The following is a 19544-nucleotide window of genomic DNA, read 5'->3' as shown; positions in this document are numbered from 1 at the left end:
TGATGGAAAAAATACATTATAATGAAAAACATTGAAAATACTGACAGAAGATAACATTCTTACCCTTTAACTCTCTCTGGGAAGTTTGACAAAATAAGTTAGAGAATCCAAACAAGGTAACACTGTATTTATATGTGCAGGAAATGCCAATAATTGAAGGCGTAATATTAATCAACTAATATGTGCCATCAGTATAACTAAAGCGAAAAGGTGAGTAAACTCAGTTGTTCTGACAGAATTGTTCCTTCATAAAAGATACTAAATATTAACAGAAACAAGTCTGTTCATAGGGTAAAAAGTAGCATTACTAGTTGAAGCATTCTTTAAATTCACTAGTAAATTACTGATAATCAATGAAATAATGACCAAAAAAAAAATCAAAATGCTTCTAGTACTTCATAATTGTCAAAGTCGTATTTTTAAATGGTGCACATTAAATTGGATAACCATCACAAAACACATGCTAAACGGGTATGAATGCTCTATTGCCCAGTAAGTGTTATGTTGCCACAATCTGAAAATATTTCCTGTTGGAAGTTGCGCATGATAAAACTGTGTATCTATTTTTTAAAAATAGCAACATGAAATTATGATAAATATCTCACTGGCTGTTCTTCAGAATGAAACTATTTATATCCAGGAAGGAAGGGATCAGATATGGCATCGTCACAAACCCAGGGAGTTCCTGATTGTATGGCTCTGATAGAGCTGCCTTGAGTGAGCATCAGAGCTGACAGGAGCATATGGGCTCCATGTGGCTGGTCTCAATGCACGGTGGTTTCTTGAGCTTGGCAAACATTCCTGGGGACTAAGGCTGGGATAGTTTCCTCAAAACCTTCTTTGCAGAGGGGTAACCTCATTTCCCTCATGAAACAGTAAGGGTAAATTCTGTGGGAGAAATAATATGGGAGAAATTCCTCACTGATTTCATTTTCCTTAGTCTCTATAGGTGAATTTTATAGGAGAGTATGTTCCGGCCCTTTGTGTTAATATATATTTGTGAAAAATTGGTGTCACAAACTGCTGCTGTGATTACTCTGCCACAAAGCTAAAATCTAGCCCTTCCACTGGCATATGTTTTGGGGAAAACAACATATCTAACAATTTTAGCCCTAATGAAGGCAGCCGTCTTTCAGATAAGAAAACTTCACATACATGCAGATTAATGGGAATTCTAAATAAATGCTAGTCCTAGTCAACACTTTCATCCTCGGCTTTATGATGCTTATACTATTAACAATATAATTACAGGGAAGGCAGGTGGCAAAACCTATCATTAAGCTTCCCTGACATTTCCCATAGCCAAGGAAGGGACCTGCTGAGCCCTGCAGCTGATGGGGATCACCCACCCCAGGAGCTAGAGGCATCTTGAGCCTGACCGAGCTAGGGACTGTCATGTCTCCTGTGAGTGGACATCCAAGCTGGTGATGTACACTTGACTGCTCAGTGCCCAGATCGTATTTTTTTTTCATTCTGTCTTGATCTTGCTCCAGCTCCTTTTTCTTATGTAATGCTATGTAAATGAAATGTGAGTAAATTCAGGGTTTTCATCTTCCAGGCTAAGCAGTGGCAGTATGGTGGGAATCCAAGGTGAGATTAGTTTCTTGTTTGTGTTTTTTTTCTTTACTGTTTAAAGGGTGCTGAGGTAAATGTGACTGTCATTTCATTAAGTTATAAAAAACATGTTTAATTCTTTTCTTTCTAGACTGTACCTCCAAGAAATGGTTGTAGATAAGCAGGCATAGCCAAATAGTAGACTATATTCATGTCAGCTGGTCTTGATGCTGCTAAGAGGATGAACTTCTGTTTATTCACAGTACTAGCCTGGGTTGTTATTTCGTTATTCCATGCCTACCTCCACATTGACTCCACAACATGAAGAAATTCACACACACATGTGAACACTGGAATCACATTGTCTTCAAACGCTTCCTCAAATGTTCTTTGCAGAGGTGCCCACCAAAAATTTAACAACAGCTGAGCTGCTGGTGAGCTACGAATTGGGCTCATCTCGCTGACCTATGCAGTTTCCTTGAACTCCCCTGGCACTGTAGCCAGTTGTTTCTTGTCTTAGGCTGTAAGTGACCTGTTGTGTGGATCATCTCTCTCTCTTTGCTTAGTGTCTGACACAATAAAAGTTCTGTCTGTAAGTAGAGCTCCTATGTGCTTATAATAAACAAAAAAAAAAGATCATCTGGGGATGAATTAAGGCCCTGCAATAGAGGGAATGATTCAAGTTTTTTACTAAAAGGATCTGTTTTCCAAGAACCCTCATTTGTTTCAGCAACTAGAAAGTAGGAGTTTAAGGAAGAGAAATGAGATTTTAAGCACTTAATTATTCCCTGAAGCGATATGATTTATTCATGTCTTTGTCATAGAATGTTTTTTGAAATGCAAGAGTAAATGACTTATACCTGGCTTTTTCACTGGTAGCCAATAATAATGCATTTTTCATTTTAGGGGTTCCTGCCTCTGCAATTTGAACCCACATGTTTTAAATACAGGCTGTGTGTGCCTAAAGTTAGAAGCTGTGCTTTGAACCTAGATAGCACGATGTAACAGTTTGGAAGCTGTTGTCTCAAACTGGTCACTCAAAATTCATGAAATTAATGTTTAATTTACTCTTGCTAGGTGAGAGGTCCCATGTGGAAAATTCAGGTGGCTCAATCCTCTAATTCCCAGAGCTGCTGTAAAGATAGATAAGTACCTCTAGAACTGTTCCCATGTTGCTTCGAGTGTGTATTAAAGCTGAGGAAGCAATATAACAATTATCTCTTCAGAGGAAAAAATGTCAGCAGTGTTCAACGTTTGGCCCCAACCACAGTACAATGAGGAAATATCCACATTTTGCTGTTTGTTCAAGAAACTGGTCTGGCTTTGACACCAATGACAAAATTAGCAAATGGTCTAAACCCATCCTTCCAGCACGGTCAGGTTGTTCTGTGCAGCAGCAGAGCTCAGGGCTTGGCCGGCCAGGAACATTGAGCTGCCAGCGCTACAGGAGAACTTGCTGGACCAGATTCTGCTTTTCAATACACTTTTGTTACTGCATTGTTTATTCTATGCAAGCTGTGAAGTGTACAAAATTACATCAAAGACAGACTGAGCTATTTGAAAAAAAAAAAGAAAAATCCTTAAGCTGTTGTTTGTTTACTTGTTTAAAACACTCAGAATTCTCATGTTTTGCAGATTTTCCCAAATCTGCTATAGTTTATTAAAAAAAAAAAAAAAAGGCAAAAAGAGGGATGAAACCAAGTGAACAACCTCCTTTAGAAAGAAAACAAACTCTAGCAGTTAAATTAATTACTTTGGGTGTGACCCACTATATATTTACAATTCCCTGACTAGTTTTCATGGCCATGCATGATGAATTTGTCGTAGGATATGATGTGAACAGCATTTCTGGAAAATAATGTTTCATCAGGCAAATGTCAGTACTTCTCAATAGCTGGTTATGGGAAATATTTGCATGGTATTATGAGGGAAATAAAGTTTATTCTAGTATTAAAGGACAAAAGGAAAATTTTGTTTGCATTTGTTTCAGCTATAAAGAACTCTGTGTTAATAACATGAACCTGAAAAGCAGGAAGAATATCTTCAGGAGCCAGGAAATTGCAAAGTGGAGCTCTCGCTGCTCTAGTCTGGCACAGTGAGATTAATAACAAACAAAATTGTAGTTTTGTATTAAAGATATTTATCATGGACCAAATAAGCTAAAGCTCAGAATTCTGTCAAGCAGTCCCTAACACTGATTTAAAGATCATAAAAAATTAGAAAGCAGACTAATGTCTTGGATGGCAGCTTTTAGCCATTTTCTTGATATGGAAGTTATTGTAGTTAATTTTCAAAACCAAAGTCAGTCTCATAGACTCCATACAATTTAACTGTGATAGCTGACTGCTCGGAGCTCCCCTCATGGATCCTAGGTGCTACAATTGCTTTAAAGCTGAACTTTCCTGCTCCCCAAGGTGCCAATTCTGCTGAAATTGAGGGTGGAGAGAAGCCACATTCCAGCTTGCGGTGCCACTCCAGCACCTGCTGTGGTACAGGAGTCACAAAGGCAAGTATAGCATCCATACTACTGTACATCACAGGGTGCCACCTAGCCATGCCAAACTGGACAGCTTTTCCTATCATCTCCCCAGGTTCTTGAATGTAGGGAAACAGCTTGAAATACTGCTTCATGTTCTCCCAGGTGACTGTGACACTGTCTGGTAAATACGTTCTGCTGCACTCAGGGTCTTCACCAGCCACCCTATGGACAGAGTAACTGCCTCAGGTAATGCAAAAGAACTCGAAATTCTGGAACATATTAAAGCTGGATATGAGAGCAATTTAGAATTGCTTTCAACATGCCCTAAGGTACTTTATCTGCTAGACTTTTATTTTTAATATTCTCTTCAGTGACCATTTTACCCAAAAATGTCTTTCTCTTCAACAACTGGAGAGGTTTGCTTACCTTTTAACCACTAAGAAATGCAGGTTTATGCTTGATAAGATTGTTTACAGTTCTGCTGTTGACATAACAGCTGCAGCAACAGGCAGAACCAGAATAAGAGCTCTTACTTCATCCTCTAATTGGCAACTTCTACCTACATAAGCCATACCTCTTGAAATATTCTGGATTTTCATGCTTTTCTTGTTTCTTTTTGGTGTTTACACATTAAAGTAAGCTGTCAAATGTTTGTTATAACTTCTGGGGAGTAGAATACATAATGGAGTCACAAAGGCTACAGGTAACTCCATGATACTGTTTGTCTTGGACCACTTTCTTCTTATGCCCCTGCCCCCAACCTTCTATTTTCAATATTTCTTCAGATTAGAGTCGTGAAACGGTGGATCCTAGCCGTCCAGCTTTTATCAGTGACAGGGTAAGACAGGAAAAGATGTGTAGCTGAAATTATTAGGTTTGTTCTGTGAAGGCCCAAGATATAAATACATTCACGAGGGATTTGCATGTAAATCCTAACTCTGCTTTGTTTCTCTGTGTGTCACTTCTTCCATCTGCTCCTTTATGTCTTTTGGCTGTGTGTCCAGACCTACATGTTAGCATGATCTACCCAATTTTCTTTGTTCTTTCCCCCTTTGATCATTTCCCATGGTTGTATATCTAAAAGTGTTTATTCTTTTCCTCATATTTTTAGTTTATAAACAAACAGCTAAACAAAGATAATAGGAATGTTCTTCAGAATGCTTACAGTCTTGCACAGTTAAGGCCCTGATACCATGTTTTAAATAACCTTTTTTTGGCCCTAATTTAAAAAAGTTTTGAAAATCTACTGTAAATTCATTAATTCAATACTAGTTTATACTGTAAAAAACCAATGTAAACATTCAGTAAGTGCATACACCTCCGTAGCAAAATCCTTAGCAGCTTCATTTCCATCATGCACAAAGAACCTCAGTAATTTTGGTTTCTATTGATTCTGTGAGTTTACAGAACCATGAATGTCTCATTTGCAACAAAACTAAAAAAAAAGACCTTACATTTTATGTCACTGGAAAAAAATCTTACATGGAGAAGAACAACTTTGTGGATTGGACTGGTAGCTGCTGATAGCAGTGCTACCCTTCAAACTCTACCCCAGCTACATTTATCTAGTATTTAATTTCCATATTCTTATTGTTATTAGTGAGACATGACACTTCATTACACTTTGCAAGTGAGCCCTGTAAAATTGCTGGAAGAGAATAATACCAAAAGGAAGACTTCACAAAACACAGTTGTCCAACCTTGCTAGGAAGAAGAAACATTTCTTGCTTAAGTTTTTCAGCAGAATGCCAAAGGAATTTATTTTTTAGCATCTTGTTCACGTTAATCTTTTCCAAATTATTAAGCTTCTGTCTGTGGCAAAGTTAGAACGATCTCTTGTATTCCAGTGGTCTAAAAAAGAATGTGCTTAGAAAAGACAGAGAACTCTGTAATAGCAACTGAACTAGACCAAAAGGTAGAAGAAACCAGTACTCATACAGAAGTAGCTAAACTAATCTGAGTTTCTAGCTATAATCGAAACAGTTTCAGAACTACAGAGCCCAGTTCTGCAATGTTTATGAAATAGCAGCTTTATCTGTAACATGATGGTAACTGAATCAGTTTTAGGGTGAAGGTGGGCTTTTGAAGGGGTGTTGCCCACCTCCAAGCAAGAAGAATCTTCAAATCTTGAAAAGTGATTGTGGGTACAAATCAATAGGATTTTATCCCCAAGTTTAGCTGAAACATTAAACTTTTTCAACCGTTGTATGAAATGTTGACGTGCAATTGAAATGCAAAAGCATTTAGGAATTTTGCCCATTATGAATATTTCCTACATATTTTACAAAAAATTTGTATTTGTTTTATGTAGGTTTGTACAAATCCGTATATGCTGTGTATCAAATTTACTACTTTTTATTAAGTTATTTTAAAGCATTGTGAACATCAACTATTTTTTTTCCAGCATCTCTCAGCCTTCATATATGGACACCACCTTGGAGTCAGAAATATTCTCGAGTTGGCCTCTGTCACTTTGTAAACCTAGTCTTCTGTTCTTTCTGACATTTTTTCAACTGTAGTGACGGTTCTTCTAAGGATGCTTCCTTAACCCACCAAAAAGCAAACACATCTGTCCTTTATATAAGAAACAAAGTGTTTATCACAAGTTAATTTTCAGTCACTTTAGTACTTAGCCAGACTTGAATTGGTGATTCATTTATAGAAGCCTTCTTAACACCAGGTTCCAAAACTATTAGTTGTCCTATTAGTTCTAATATAAGTGTAGTAACAGGATGCACCTAAAAAACAGCCTACATTCAACACCAAACTCCTAGTGTAGACACACCCATAGTGTTCTCTGGATTCATCTGTTATTACTTGAGATCAACAAGTCTCGAAGACTACATTCTAGAAAAGTAGTGTAGCAAACTGAAATGTCTTCCTCCTTGGTCAGTCCGAGCCCCTCAGGTATCACTAAACATATTTCACGGAATCACAAATGTTAGGGATAGGAAGAGACCTGAAAAGATCACCTAGTTCAATCCCCCGCCAGAGCAGGAACACCTAGATGAGGCTACACAGCCATGTGTTCTGGTGGGTTTGAATGTCCCCAGAGTAGGAGACTCCACAGCCTCCCTGGGCAGCCTGTTCCAGGCTCTGTCACCCTCATTGTGAAGAAGTTTCTTCTCATATTTAAGTGGAACCTCCTGTGTTCCAGTTTGTACCCATTGCCCCTTGTCTTATCATTGGTTGTCACCAAGAAGGGCCTGGCTCCATCCTTGTAACACTCACCCTTTACATATTTATGAACATTAATAAGGTCACCCCTCAGTCTCCTCTTCTCCAAGCTAAAGAGACCCAGCTCCCTCAGGCTTTCCTCATAAGGGAGATGCTCCACTCCCTTAATCATCTTTGTTGCCCTACGCTGGACCCTCTCCAGCAGTTCCCTGTCCTTCTGGAACTGAGGGGCCCAGAACTGGACACGATATTCCAGATGCGGTCTCCATTTCATTATGCTTGGGTCTCCCCTAAAAGTAACACTTTTTAACTTCAGTACTTTTTTTTTTTTTCTTTTTTACTACTGGCATAATTCTACCAGCTGTATATTTAATAGGTAAATAGCACAAATCATAATCAACTTTCACTTTTAAGAAAGTGAAAAGCTATAATTTTACCTGCAGTAGACTGAGGCTGTTGGCATTTTTCCCAAAAGACAGGATACAAAAGGACAGAGCAAGTTCAAATTTGAATTTCTTATATGGGAATGTAAAGGTATACAATGATCAGAGCAATCCAAGAGAAGAAACAAGCTGCTGCTCATCTGTGAGACTGTGAAAACAAAATATTAACAATAATTTTAACAGAATTGGAAGGGGGATGGCAGAAGGTTGCGTGGTTCCTGATCCGTTTTCCTTCTACTAGACAGCATGAGCGACATGGTGGTGGGCTGAAGATCTCGCTTGCTCCAGCATGTACACAGTGGTGGGAAAGAAGGAGCGCCAGTTCAGGAGTCAGCAAGGATGGAAATGTAGATGAATGAACTATGTGAAGTTTGCTTTCTGGCATCTTCTCCCCAGACTACAAGGAAAAACCTGTTAAAATGTCAGTTTAAACCACACCAGCTTAACCTTATCCACTAACTTAATCAGCCCAAGCCTCTTACCCAGCTCTGCCCAAACCTTCCCACCCCCTGCCAGTGCTGGTTGTGCGGGCCGCCCGGACACCTGTGCCCGCCGCCCGGACATCCCCCGTCTGCACACCCCGCGGGCCCCGTGCGGCGCCCTCTGAACGCCGATCCCACGCCTGGACATACAGTTCGCCTTTGCCTTCCAGTCCGCATTTCCTCTCCTCATTAGAGACCTTTAGCAACTAAGCCTGGCTTATCATGGCATAACAAAAGATAACGCCGGCCTGTTTGGCAAGTCCCCCCGGGCGGACACACCGCGGGCTCTGCTCCCCAGGGAGGCGGGGGAACGGCCCCAGACACAGCGGTGCAGCCCCCGCCCCGGGCCAGCCCCCTCGGCCACGCCGCAGCCCGCCGAGCGCCGCGCTCCCGCAGCTCCCTCCGCCGGGCGCAGCTGCCGCGCAGCCCGGCCCCGGCGCCGCTCCAGCGCCGCTCGCCCGCCCGGCCCCGCCCCCCGCAGCCCCGCGGGCGGGCGCGGAGGAAGATGGCCGGGGAAGGCGGGAGCAGCGTGGCGGTGCGGAGCGGCGGAGGCCGCGGCGTTGTGGTAAATGCAAAGCGTCTCCCGTCCCGTCCCGCCCCGGCCTCTCGCCCCCCGCGGTGCGCGATCCCCTCCCGCGCTTCCCCGCCGCCCCTCCCCGCCCTCCGCCGCCCTGCGCTGCCGCAGGCTCCGCGCTGCCCGCCCTCAGCGCGGCGCCCCCGCCGCTTTGTGCTTGACCCCCAGCGGGGGGACCCTTGCTTGCCGGGCCCCAGCACCGCGCAGGTCCCCACCCCGAGGCCGCCGCCAGCCCCGCCTGTCCCCTCACGTCCTTCCCGCCCCCGGAGCCGCCCCGCGAGGGTCCCCGTTTGCTCCGGCTCCTCCGGCCGGCATTGGGGCTCTCACCCTGCTCTCGCCTCTCCCGCCGCAGCCGCCGTGCCCAGCGCTGCCGGGGCTGCCGCAGGGGATCTGCCCGGCCCGGCCCGGCCCGGCCCGCGGGCTGTGGCGCCAAGGGGCGTGCGCGGCCCCCGGGCTTTCGTCCTCCGCCGTGGAAACACGGCTCTGAATTGTCCCGAGCGGCGGCTGTGACTGTGCTTGTGCAACTCAGATCATGAGTCCCGGTATCGGGCTCCCACCGAAATGCCTGGAGGCCCTGGGGATGCGGCAGCCCTGTCACAGCAGCTGCCGGGCTGCACCGTTCTCTGTGGTGGGAAAAATCCCCGACTTTGGCAGTGAGTTTTGGGTACGTGTGGGGCTGAATAGATTACGTAAAAGTGCACGAATATGCTGCTTACTGTGATGGACAAACCAGATTTTCCTGTGAAGCAGATACTACCACTGCCACCACCATAGCTATATTCTTATTTTACTGTGGTGTTGGGATTCAAACCACGCGGATTGGGCCCAGAGCTGAGGGCTCCGTGTCGCAGTGATCACACCCTGTGCACGCCACTGTGCCTTCCATCCCCTTCCAAAGAAACCCCTTGCTGGATGTTCAGGCACTCTATGAACTCACCGTGCATCAACGCCTGTCCTGACAGACGGGTACTAAATGACATTTTTAACGTGGGTGACTGTGTTTAGCACCAAAGCAACACGAGGATATTGCAAAGGAGATGAATGCTCATAACCATGTTCTACTGTACTGATTTAATTTCTTCTGCTAGCTACACACAAATGTATGTATGTGCTGCCCGCCCCACCCCAAACCAAACAGTAAGGCCAATGCAGTATGAATTAAGTTCATAAAAGCTGGACTTTGCTTGATGCTCACTCCCTTATTTTATACCGAAGCAGAATCCAGATCATGAAGTGAGTCCTGTGCTCAAACCTCATGCGTACCCACACTGACAGACAACAAAACTAGTAATGTTCTTCCAAAGGTGTTGCCATGGAATGTCTCCTGCTTCTCTCTTACATGCTTTTGGGTATTGCCATGTGTTTTTATTCCTTTCTGTATACATTCACATCAAATTTTTAAAGACCTGCTGAAGAATTTGTACTGGGCTGCTTGAACATGCCAAGCCCGAACTTTTAAAATAGATCTTTCTTTCACTGTAGAACTTATTTTACAAACTCATATACCAGTATATTTAGTATATATATATATATTTATTTATTTATCCAGTTTAATACTGTCTTTTTATTGAAACAGTCACAAATATTTCCTTCATATTTTCAAGGGCTAAAGCCAGAAGTAAATAGTTGAGTTTAATTTGGGGCAGATATTTTTTTATGCTTAGCTATTAAACTGAGGATAATCACACTTTTTTTTTTTAAATTCACAAGCAGAATACTCGTAAAAATTTATAGTTACTTGAAAATTGTCCTATAGCATAATGCTGTGAATATGTTTAGGGTAAATGAGAATTTCTAATTTATATCGTTGCAAAGTGCCTGTTTAAAAGGAAGAAGAATATAAAATATGCTTATTATCTTAGAAAAATAATTAATTAGAAATTACATGTGAATTTGATCTTATTTGTAAAATTCCAGTGAGAACTTGTAGATGAGAACTTCTATATTACTCCAAAGCGATGCAGTTTATGTTCTTTTATTCAAGAGAACCAGAAGGATAGGTAGGAGAATCAAAATGTCATCCTGATTCTGTTTCATAACTTACTGTAACCTAAGTAAAAGCTATTGTTTTGTATGAATTCTGAAGCACTTTCCGTTCATTTAGTTTGATGTTCTGCATCACAGTAAAAACATGCAATTTGACAAGAGTGCATCAGTAAGCAACAGTGACAAGGCTTCTTAGGGGATGTTTATAGTCCTTGTGCAATTTAAAGCACTATCTGAAATAGTTTCAATTTATGTTGAAATGCTTTTGAACAAACCATGCCAGCCAGTTCATTGCTACAAAATGTTTCAAAAGTGTCAGCCACCCCTATGTACTGAAAATAACGTTGGAAAAACAGGCTTCCCAGGCCTCCTGCAGCAGTGTTTTTGGCACAAGATTTCTGCTAGTTAAACACCTTGCCAAGGAGGATATTTAAAATCTGTTTGTATGGAAATGAGAAACGTAACTAAGTAACTTTTTTCTTTTGTATAGTTTCAAGGTTTGTGTTAAGTCAGGGGAAAAGCTTTCATTGATGCCAGTGATCTCCCAGTCACGCAAATGCTGCGTAGTAGTTACCACCAAATAACTTTCTTTGATACCGAAACTGTTGGGCAGAGTTAAGAAAACGCGACAGTCAAGGTGTCTGTAGCTGTCAATGAGTGTGCAAAAAAACCCTAACCAAACAAAAATCCATGATGCAGAGCACTGTACCAGTACAGCAAGAGGTAGGGCTATGCCTGAGTTCAGGAAGACCAGATGTGGAGGAACAGGTCAACATCAAACGTGTTGTGTTAGCCTGGATATTTTTGAGACGTGGTTTATTGCTCTACTACATGAAATCGTAAGCAGGGGTAGGTTTCAGTGATGGTCCTTTAAAGGCTGCATTGAGCAGAAATGCCATCAAGCTGTGTACTTCACAGAGGCAAGTTTCTCACCATTGATCCTTCTACTCAAGGTTCACATGGCCAAACTGTAGAAAGAAGAAAGACAATATGTGACTTGATGAGCGTGATTGTAAGGAAAATCTATTAGGTGTTGCTTTTTACCCTGAACCAATATTGAAGCAAAGCTTCATAATGATTCCAAGATACCTTGTGAACCTACAGGTCTTATCTTTCATAAGGAATTGTGAAATTTTTTGGGTTGGAGTTTGTTTAGTTCTTGTGCTAGATGGAGACTTTCCATCTTTGAAGCTTTCCGAAGCCTTTGACTGTTGGCTGATTTTTGCCTTACTTAATTTCTGCTGCCATTTTATGCTGTGGGATCTCCTAATTGTATTCTGATGCTTATGAAACTAACATATAATTAATCTGTAAAATATTTTTTCTGTTTAATGTATGTATTTATAGACTAGCTGATAGTGAGGTGAGATACAAACATTTTGTAATCACTTATCTTTGATGACTTATCTGAATAAAGAACGTCACCTTTGGTAAGAAGTACAGTGTTCCACTGATTTGTACAGATACCATCCATGAACCACATCATTTATTCTCACTATGTGCTGTTTCATCTGTAGAATATGTATTTATTTATGTGCAACTTTAAAATACCTCTAAACCAGAAATGTACAATTTTAATGTATGATTTTATGAGTTTTAATCCCGCTGTCTGAATCTCCCATTGGAGAATCCCTTCTCTTTGGTAGTCTTACATTTGCATTTGGAGTTTGAATGTAGTAGGAGATGTAGACTTGCCACACGTTTAGTATTAAATGTTTCCTCTTTCGATCTAGTGGTTTTTAACTTCAGGTGAAATTTTCCATGTTCTGTGGGGAAAAAAATGTAGCATTTGATTTCTGAGATATACTGAGAAGCAAAATAATTAATAAGAAAAGTGAAATGGTGAATGATAATTGGAAGAGATCATGTCATATGATTAATTCAACCAATAGATTGTAATACGACATTGATTTTATATCAGTTACATATAGTCAAACACCGTGAAGTATTCTTAACATTACTATTTGATATGCAGATTTCAGACAATTGGCCTGGATACAGTCTGGATTTATTCACTTATCCTCAGCACTACTACGGAGATCTGGAGTATGTGCTCATACCTCACGGCATTATCGTTGACAGGTATGTGTAGTTTGAATGCTACTAAATAAGTTATTTGGTCAGTAGTATTATTCCCTTTTTAAATAAATCCTGTCATTCACAGGCAGTGTGTATATAACATTTGTCCTAAAATATTATATTAGAAATTATAAAAATATTTATTTAATTTGGAAAGTAATTAAATGCTTGAAGTTTTGGAAATGCTAGACTTGTAGTTGCCTTTGCAACTCACTGTCTGTTTTCTTTCACCTAACTTCTGATTTGGGCATTGAATGAGACAAGGGTCCCACAAAAGGAGAGTGTGATTGTACAGTGAACTTGGCATTGGAATGTAAATTACAAGAGACCTGTGTTTTTAATATGAAAAGGAGGAAAAACTACATTCAGCTATGTACAACTTTGCCACCTCCCTAGTACAGATCATTAATGCTGATTAAGCTAATGGCTCCCGGCTGCACCATTGACTTCTGCCATTCAGCATAACCAAGAAGTGTTGCGGACAGTTGGGGTCCAGATGCTGGGTTTGGAGGTGGCCGTGGGAAAGCCTGACTGTCACTCATTCCTTGCCCTGTCAGTAGTTCCCATGTGCTCTCAGTGTAGGCATTTGATGGTGCTTTGGTATTTCTGGTAGGCCAGCTCAGTGCTCTTGCTCAGTTAGCATTTTGACATGCTGCTAAAAATCTTACAGAAGAGTTACAACATGGAAATGCTGATTTTCAACAGTGTATTTGTTGGGAGTATCTGAATGAAATTTCATGGGACATTTTCAGCCTGCAGCTTTCTATCTGCCACATTTAAATAGTGGGTTGCAAGTACTGACGTTGTTGGAACTCCTTGAGAGAAGATTGTAAACAATCATTGTAAGGAAGAGTTATAACTCATGTATTTATTTTTAAACACAAGCTTTCTTTCGTTGCCTTTTCAGTTACCACTGTGTAGAACTTTTCATCTTTTTTGGTTAGGGTCAACTGAATTTCAGTTCCTCTTTTTTAAAATAAACACGTTACAACTTCAGTTCTCATAGAATTCAATATAAATTTGTTTGAACTAAGCATTAACTCCGCTGTTGGTTTTGCACTCCAGCAAAATGAACTCCACTGTTTTTTCTTACTCCAGTGGAAAAGACTGATTCTGTTTTAATGGAAAAGGATGCAGAACTGAATATATTGTGATTGTGCACAACTTTCATGTAGCAAGAAGGCTCAGCACTTGAGAAAATTCTCTTAGCAGTTGGTAGCAATTAGCTATAGGTTAAAAAAAGGTATGATTTTATTTAGAAATTGAAATTAGTAATCTTTAATCTATATTGGAGTTCATATTCCTTTAAAATACAAAGCACTCTTTGGAATTTTTGGATATTTCAGCTCCTTAGTCTGAGGAAGAATATAGAAAAAATGAAAATCACTAGAGAAATGTTTCTTCTGAATAAGAAGTTTTCACCTTTATGCCCAGACTTGATAAAAGATGATAAAAGATTATTTTACTAATCTTCAGTAAAGTAAGTGAAGGTCTTTTACTAATCTTTGGTCTTACATTGAGTAAAAGGAATGATATATTAGAGGTCAAGCAAGAGGATCTAATGATATCTTCTGTTTTTAAAATCTAAAAAATACTAATTGCTGCTGTATGGAATTTACTTGAGCATTAGAAATACAAAGATGTGAAAATGAAGTGATAGCTTTTGCTCATAACTAGTATACTCTCTTCAGTTTAAAGCTTATTCTTCTCTGGTACGTATACACATGTACATTTCACTAAAATTCAATGTATTTATGTAGTGGCAAATGGATCCTGTGTTACAGTGGGTAGAAAAAAAATTTAAAATTATAATCATGAAAAAGACATTGGATAAATTACAGGATAGTTTAATAAATTGCATCCTGTCAAGAAGTCCACTCTCATTGAAACTACTGGTCTATTTCCAAAAGCTATCAAAGAAATTTCCAGCTAAAGCGTTTACAGAAAATAACGCACTGAGCTGTTTTTCCTCAAAATTTCAAAGGACATTGTTCAGTTTCCTGTTGATACCTGCTTTACATCTAGAAATGACCTGGTACCCCGTTTTAGGTCTAGAAATACCGTCTACCTTGTTCTTTAGAAAGTGAAGCTGCTTAAGCATTCATGCTTATTATTTTTATCTTGAAAATCTGTGTACTACTGTATGGCAGAAATGTGCGTCTTTTGGTTTCAATCATCTGCCACACTGTGTTTGTAATGCAGAATTGTCAAAGAGAAGACAGATATGGGAACCCTGCAATTCCAGGTTAACCTTGATTGTTCTCATGTGTGTGACCTTGAAAAAATCGCTTAAGCTCTTTACACTCTTCTTTTTTTGCTGAGTGAAATAGTGATAATGTGCACCTTTTGTAAAATTTTGATTGATGCTATATTTCTTTATAGTATTTGTGTGTATTTTTATTAAAATTGTAGTGGTAGCATCTTCCAAAGCCTATCAGCATGAAATAATTCTAATAATTCCCTTCCCTCTCTTTCACTTAATTTATTGTCCTTGCGTAATAACATAACAAGTTAGGGGATTGTACAGGAATATTTTGTGTTATTTCCTTTGAGATAAAACTGAAGACTAAGTTGCATTCTTTACTTGAAAGTCTGTGAAATGCTTATGAATTCAACATATGCTGTGTTACTCCCTTTTCTATAAGTAAGGAATTTATGCATTTAAGGTTAATGAGTTTGATTCACATGCTTTCCATCTTGCATCCATCAATCTGTATCTGCCTACTGTGAACTTGATCCAAACCCAGTCTAGTCAAGACTCCTAAAGAGACTGTCATTCAAGCTCTATACTCACCATGGTGTTTCATTGTCACCACATGGAAAGCAAACCATGAACTTAGAGAATCTGCATCTAATCTTATTTTATCCTTAATTTTTTTTGCCCCAGGACAGAACGATTGGCCAAAGATATTATGCAAGATATTGGAGACAATGACATTGTGGTTCTCTGTGTCCTCAAAGGTGGCTACAAGTTCTGTGCTGACCTTGTGGAGCACATTAAAAATCTCAGCAGAAATTCAGAAAGGTTCATCTCCATGAAAGTTGATTTTGTTAGACTGAAAAGTTACCACGTAAGTCAATGATTTATTTGTGTAGATTCTGGTTGTATGTTCATAACAAATAGTGGGCTTCTGTAAATGGGATTTTTTTCCTCCAAATTATAAGAAAAAGGTGGGAAAATATTTTTGTTTGAAAAACTGGTAAGGTTTTCTTTCAAAATATTTGTTCATGTCCCTTTAAGCTTTATGGATAATATGAATGAGGATATGAAGCATCTTCGAGATGTATTTTTTATTTAGTCTGTCTTCACTTTTGGACAGAAAATTGTTCAAGTTTCTCTCATGTAAAATGTTGACATGTTGTTTGTTCTCAAAATCCTCAACAGTTCTTTCAAGTTAATTTCATGTTACTTCATTTTCTACCCCCACCTCCACATAGTTTGGCATAACTGCAAGATGATAAATCTACCACTTATTCTTAATGTTTAATACTAAGTAAATGGAATGTTTTCATCATCATAACATGCAGTTTACATAGTAGCAAAATGATGATGATAGTGTTTTGTAAGAAAATGAAATAAGCCATTGAAGCAAATCCAGTGTTGAAGTAAGGATCAAGACTTCCTGTTATCTTCAGAGGAAATTATGCAATAATGATTCATTTGCTTCAGTAAGGCAATGGTAGTGAGATGACTGGCCTATTTTTAGAATGCATGATGACAATTTCTATTTGCATAAGCTGTACATGTATATCCCACCTTGTAGTTCGCACTCCATAGCGAGGTAGCATTTCTAGAAGTAAGTTGTCCTAGAAATGCCTGAGTAAGGACACTAAATAAATGGAGTGATAATACAGTTGCTCTTTGAGCACAAATGCATCTTGCTGAGCCCAGTAGTTCACACAATAACGTTACGTCCTTTCCACAGACAGAAATGTGTTGATTGGCATTTTGCTTTGACCCCAGTGACCATAAACTTTTCCTAACTTTCAGAAATCCAGTCTGAATTTTTTCCATCATGGAAGTGAAGTGGATGAGAGCCTTTTGTAGCCATTTGGTTAGGATTTGGTCCTGGAACTTCTCTTTCAAGAATTAGTCAGGTCTATGAAGGACATATGCAATACTAATGTCGTACAATTTCTAGGTATTTAGCAGTATTACAGAACTAATTAATAACATAAAATGTAAAGTTTGTCCCACACAAAGCATATGAAAAACACAAATTTTTTTTTGCATAGTAATGATAGCACTTCAGCACAGCTTGGTGAATAGTGGAATTACTTCAATTGTTTTTTATTTTGCACCTGGCATATAGGTAATGCACATGCTTTTCCTATTGGGTTATCTCTTATCCAGTGTGAAGATACCCTCATTCTAAAATTCCTTTCCTTGGTGACAAGTCAGCTATTATTATCCATACTAACCCATAACCAATGAGTGGCAGGAGATGTATACTGCAACAGTGTGGAAATCTTCACATCGTTGCTTAGGAAATAAAACAAAAACACCTCATGCTTTAGCAGGAAGGTAGCACTTTCTGTAGAAGTAGTGATTGAATATAATTTTTAGAAAATAAATGTATTTTTTTAAGCTATAAGTCCTTCCAAACAGGTGTCGTATTTAGAGCATGAAGCTGTGCTTGATTTACTGCTCAGAACGGTGCTTGATATCTGCCTGGTCTTGAGAAGCTGAATGACACTGCAGTATAAATTTGAAATTACATTAATCTTGGTAGATTCATTGCGTGAGATATGCATAAATGTAATGCTGACTACAGTACCAGTACCACTACCTACCATCCTCTATGTTTTGAGTTATCGTTGTGTCCTGTCCAACTGCAGGTTTTGGAGAACATACCCTTGTCAACATAGCCATGGTCAGAACACTTGAGGAACTACTGTTATTTGTTTGAGTGACTCTTTATCCCAGCATTATATGAGACTCCCAAATGGCCCATGTCAGTTTATTCTGTGATAACATTCTTCTTACAGTGTTTTATACTTTAATCAAAGGCATATAATTAGAGTTTCAGAGATAAGTCTTCTTTGCTTCCCTTTGCTTTTTCTGTTCCACTTTCTATTAAGACTTACTACTGCTCTCAACCAGTTTTTCACTCCTTTGGTCCCTTTTTCATTTTATAGACACTGTTCTTCTCACATTATTTTTCCTGCTTCATTTTACTAACTGTTCTCTGTTTCTCTCCTAAAGGGAGTCCTGCTGCTCTCAGTATCCTTCCTTCAGATATGTCTCCCTTCCCCCCTCCAGCTGTTTAAATCCAACAACTAATTTCAGCTCAAACTCATGGGATTTTTGAATTGTCCCGTTCCAACTTCAATACTGAAAGGTTAGTCGATTTTTGCAGGTTTTAATTTAAAGTGAGATTTCTTGGTTTAATCATGTAGCAAAAGCGGGCTGTAATTGTGATCCAAAGTAAGATCTTGGCATCACTGAAGGTGCATCTTAACTGCAAAGTATTGGCAGAAATTGTTGCATTCTGATGTCTGGCATACAGACATGATTACCTTTCAAATGAAAGGAGATTGCAAGTATTATATGACCGGCTTTACATGGCTCTTTGTTTTTCAAACCTGTCATCATATTCCAGAATTTAGACACTTAATTAAGATGTTAAGATATACTTTCATATTAAGTAGCTGAAAGTTGGGCATGCAAATTCTTCTTGAGACTTCTTTATACAAATAAATTACTTTTTATAAAAAGCATCGTACATTTAGGTTCTCTGGATATTAATGAGATGAGGGGCTGTTTGTACTTCCAGCATCAGGATGGTTTTGTCTGGTTTGCAAAGCGTTGACCTATGTGCCTAAGCGTGGACATTTTAATGAGAAAACCTGCTGTGTTTTTCAAATGGTACCTTAGTTTCATTATTTCAAATTGGCGTGTCAGATTACTGAATTTAGTATATATACAGGTGAAGTGGGAAAATACCATTTGTTTACTATTTTCAGAGGAAACAAAGTGGAATCCAACTTAGGAAACTGTAGCTTAAAATAATGTGGTTATACCATTTATAGTCTATAGACATCAGTATAAGTTCTTAGACCTTTAATAGAACTTGTGCAGCTGAAACTGGAGTGGCAGCCTTGTCTGAAAGCATGGTTTTACTTCCTCTGGAAATCAAACTGTGTTTTTCCACTTCTTCATGTTTCTTTTTTTTGCTAGAATGCTAAAATGATGCATTAGAGAAAATTAAGAAGTTTATACATGTGGACAGAAACTTATAGGCTTAGGTGTAGATCAATAAATAAAAAAATAGGTGTGCTTAATTGTAAATGAGGTTTAGATCTGTAAGTCCATAGATACACAATTTACAAAGAAACACTTGATAACATTATTATAACACAGATTTTGAAGGCTTCTTAACCAGTAAAAATGATATTAAAAAAGTAACTATGAAAAGGAAAAGAAGGGTGATTGGAAGAGATGTGTATAGTTTTCCTCCATAGAAACAGAATGTAGTTTCTTGTAGACTTACAGGTAATACAATATACTTGTCCTCATTTTAAGTGTGTGTATTTAAATGAGCTCAAAATCAGGAGATCGTTTAAGTGAGGATTTTGAGTAGAGGCTGTGTTGTGACTTTACAGGCTTGTAGCTCAGCAGGCCAGGCAAAAGGAAGCAGCAAGGTGAGAGTGAAGCAGTAAGTATAGTGGGTACACAAGGAAGCTCTGGAATAGTCCTCACATGAAATGGGAAGCTGCATGCCAGGTTTTAGTGGAAAACTATGTATTCTGGAAACACTGATGTAAGA

At 39.3% G+C, this 19544-nt stretch overlaps 1 protein-coding gene across 2 annotated transcripts in view; it reads left to right on the top strand.

The window, feature by feature from the left end:
• Positions 1-8640: 8640 nt before the first annotated feature.
• The window catches only part of PRTFDC1 (phosphoribosyl transferase domain containing 1), a gene marked incomplete at both ends in the record, with an annotated part of 44752 nt that continues 33848 nt past the window's right edge, over positions 8641-19544 (top strand). For both annotated transcript variants that reach the window (XM_080340595.1, XM_080340594.1), the window contains 3 exons: positions 8641-8700; positions 12671-12777; positions 15662-15845. In XM_080340595.1, the coding sequence (XP_080196721.1) occupies positions 8641-8700; positions 12671-12777; positions 15662-15845 (351 nt within the window). The remainder of the gene's footprint in view (positions 8701-12670; positions 12778-15661; positions 15846-19544) is intronic.

Source organism: Nesoenas mayeri (assembly GCF_963082525.1).
Source record: "Nesoenas mayeri genome assembly, chromosome: 2".
Lineage (NCBI taxonomy): Eukaryota > Metazoa > Chordata > Aves > Columbiformes > Columbidae > Nesoenas > Nesoenas mayeri.
Note: the sequence above shows the minus strand (reverse complement) of the source record. Positions and strands in the feature narration are given on the sequence as shown.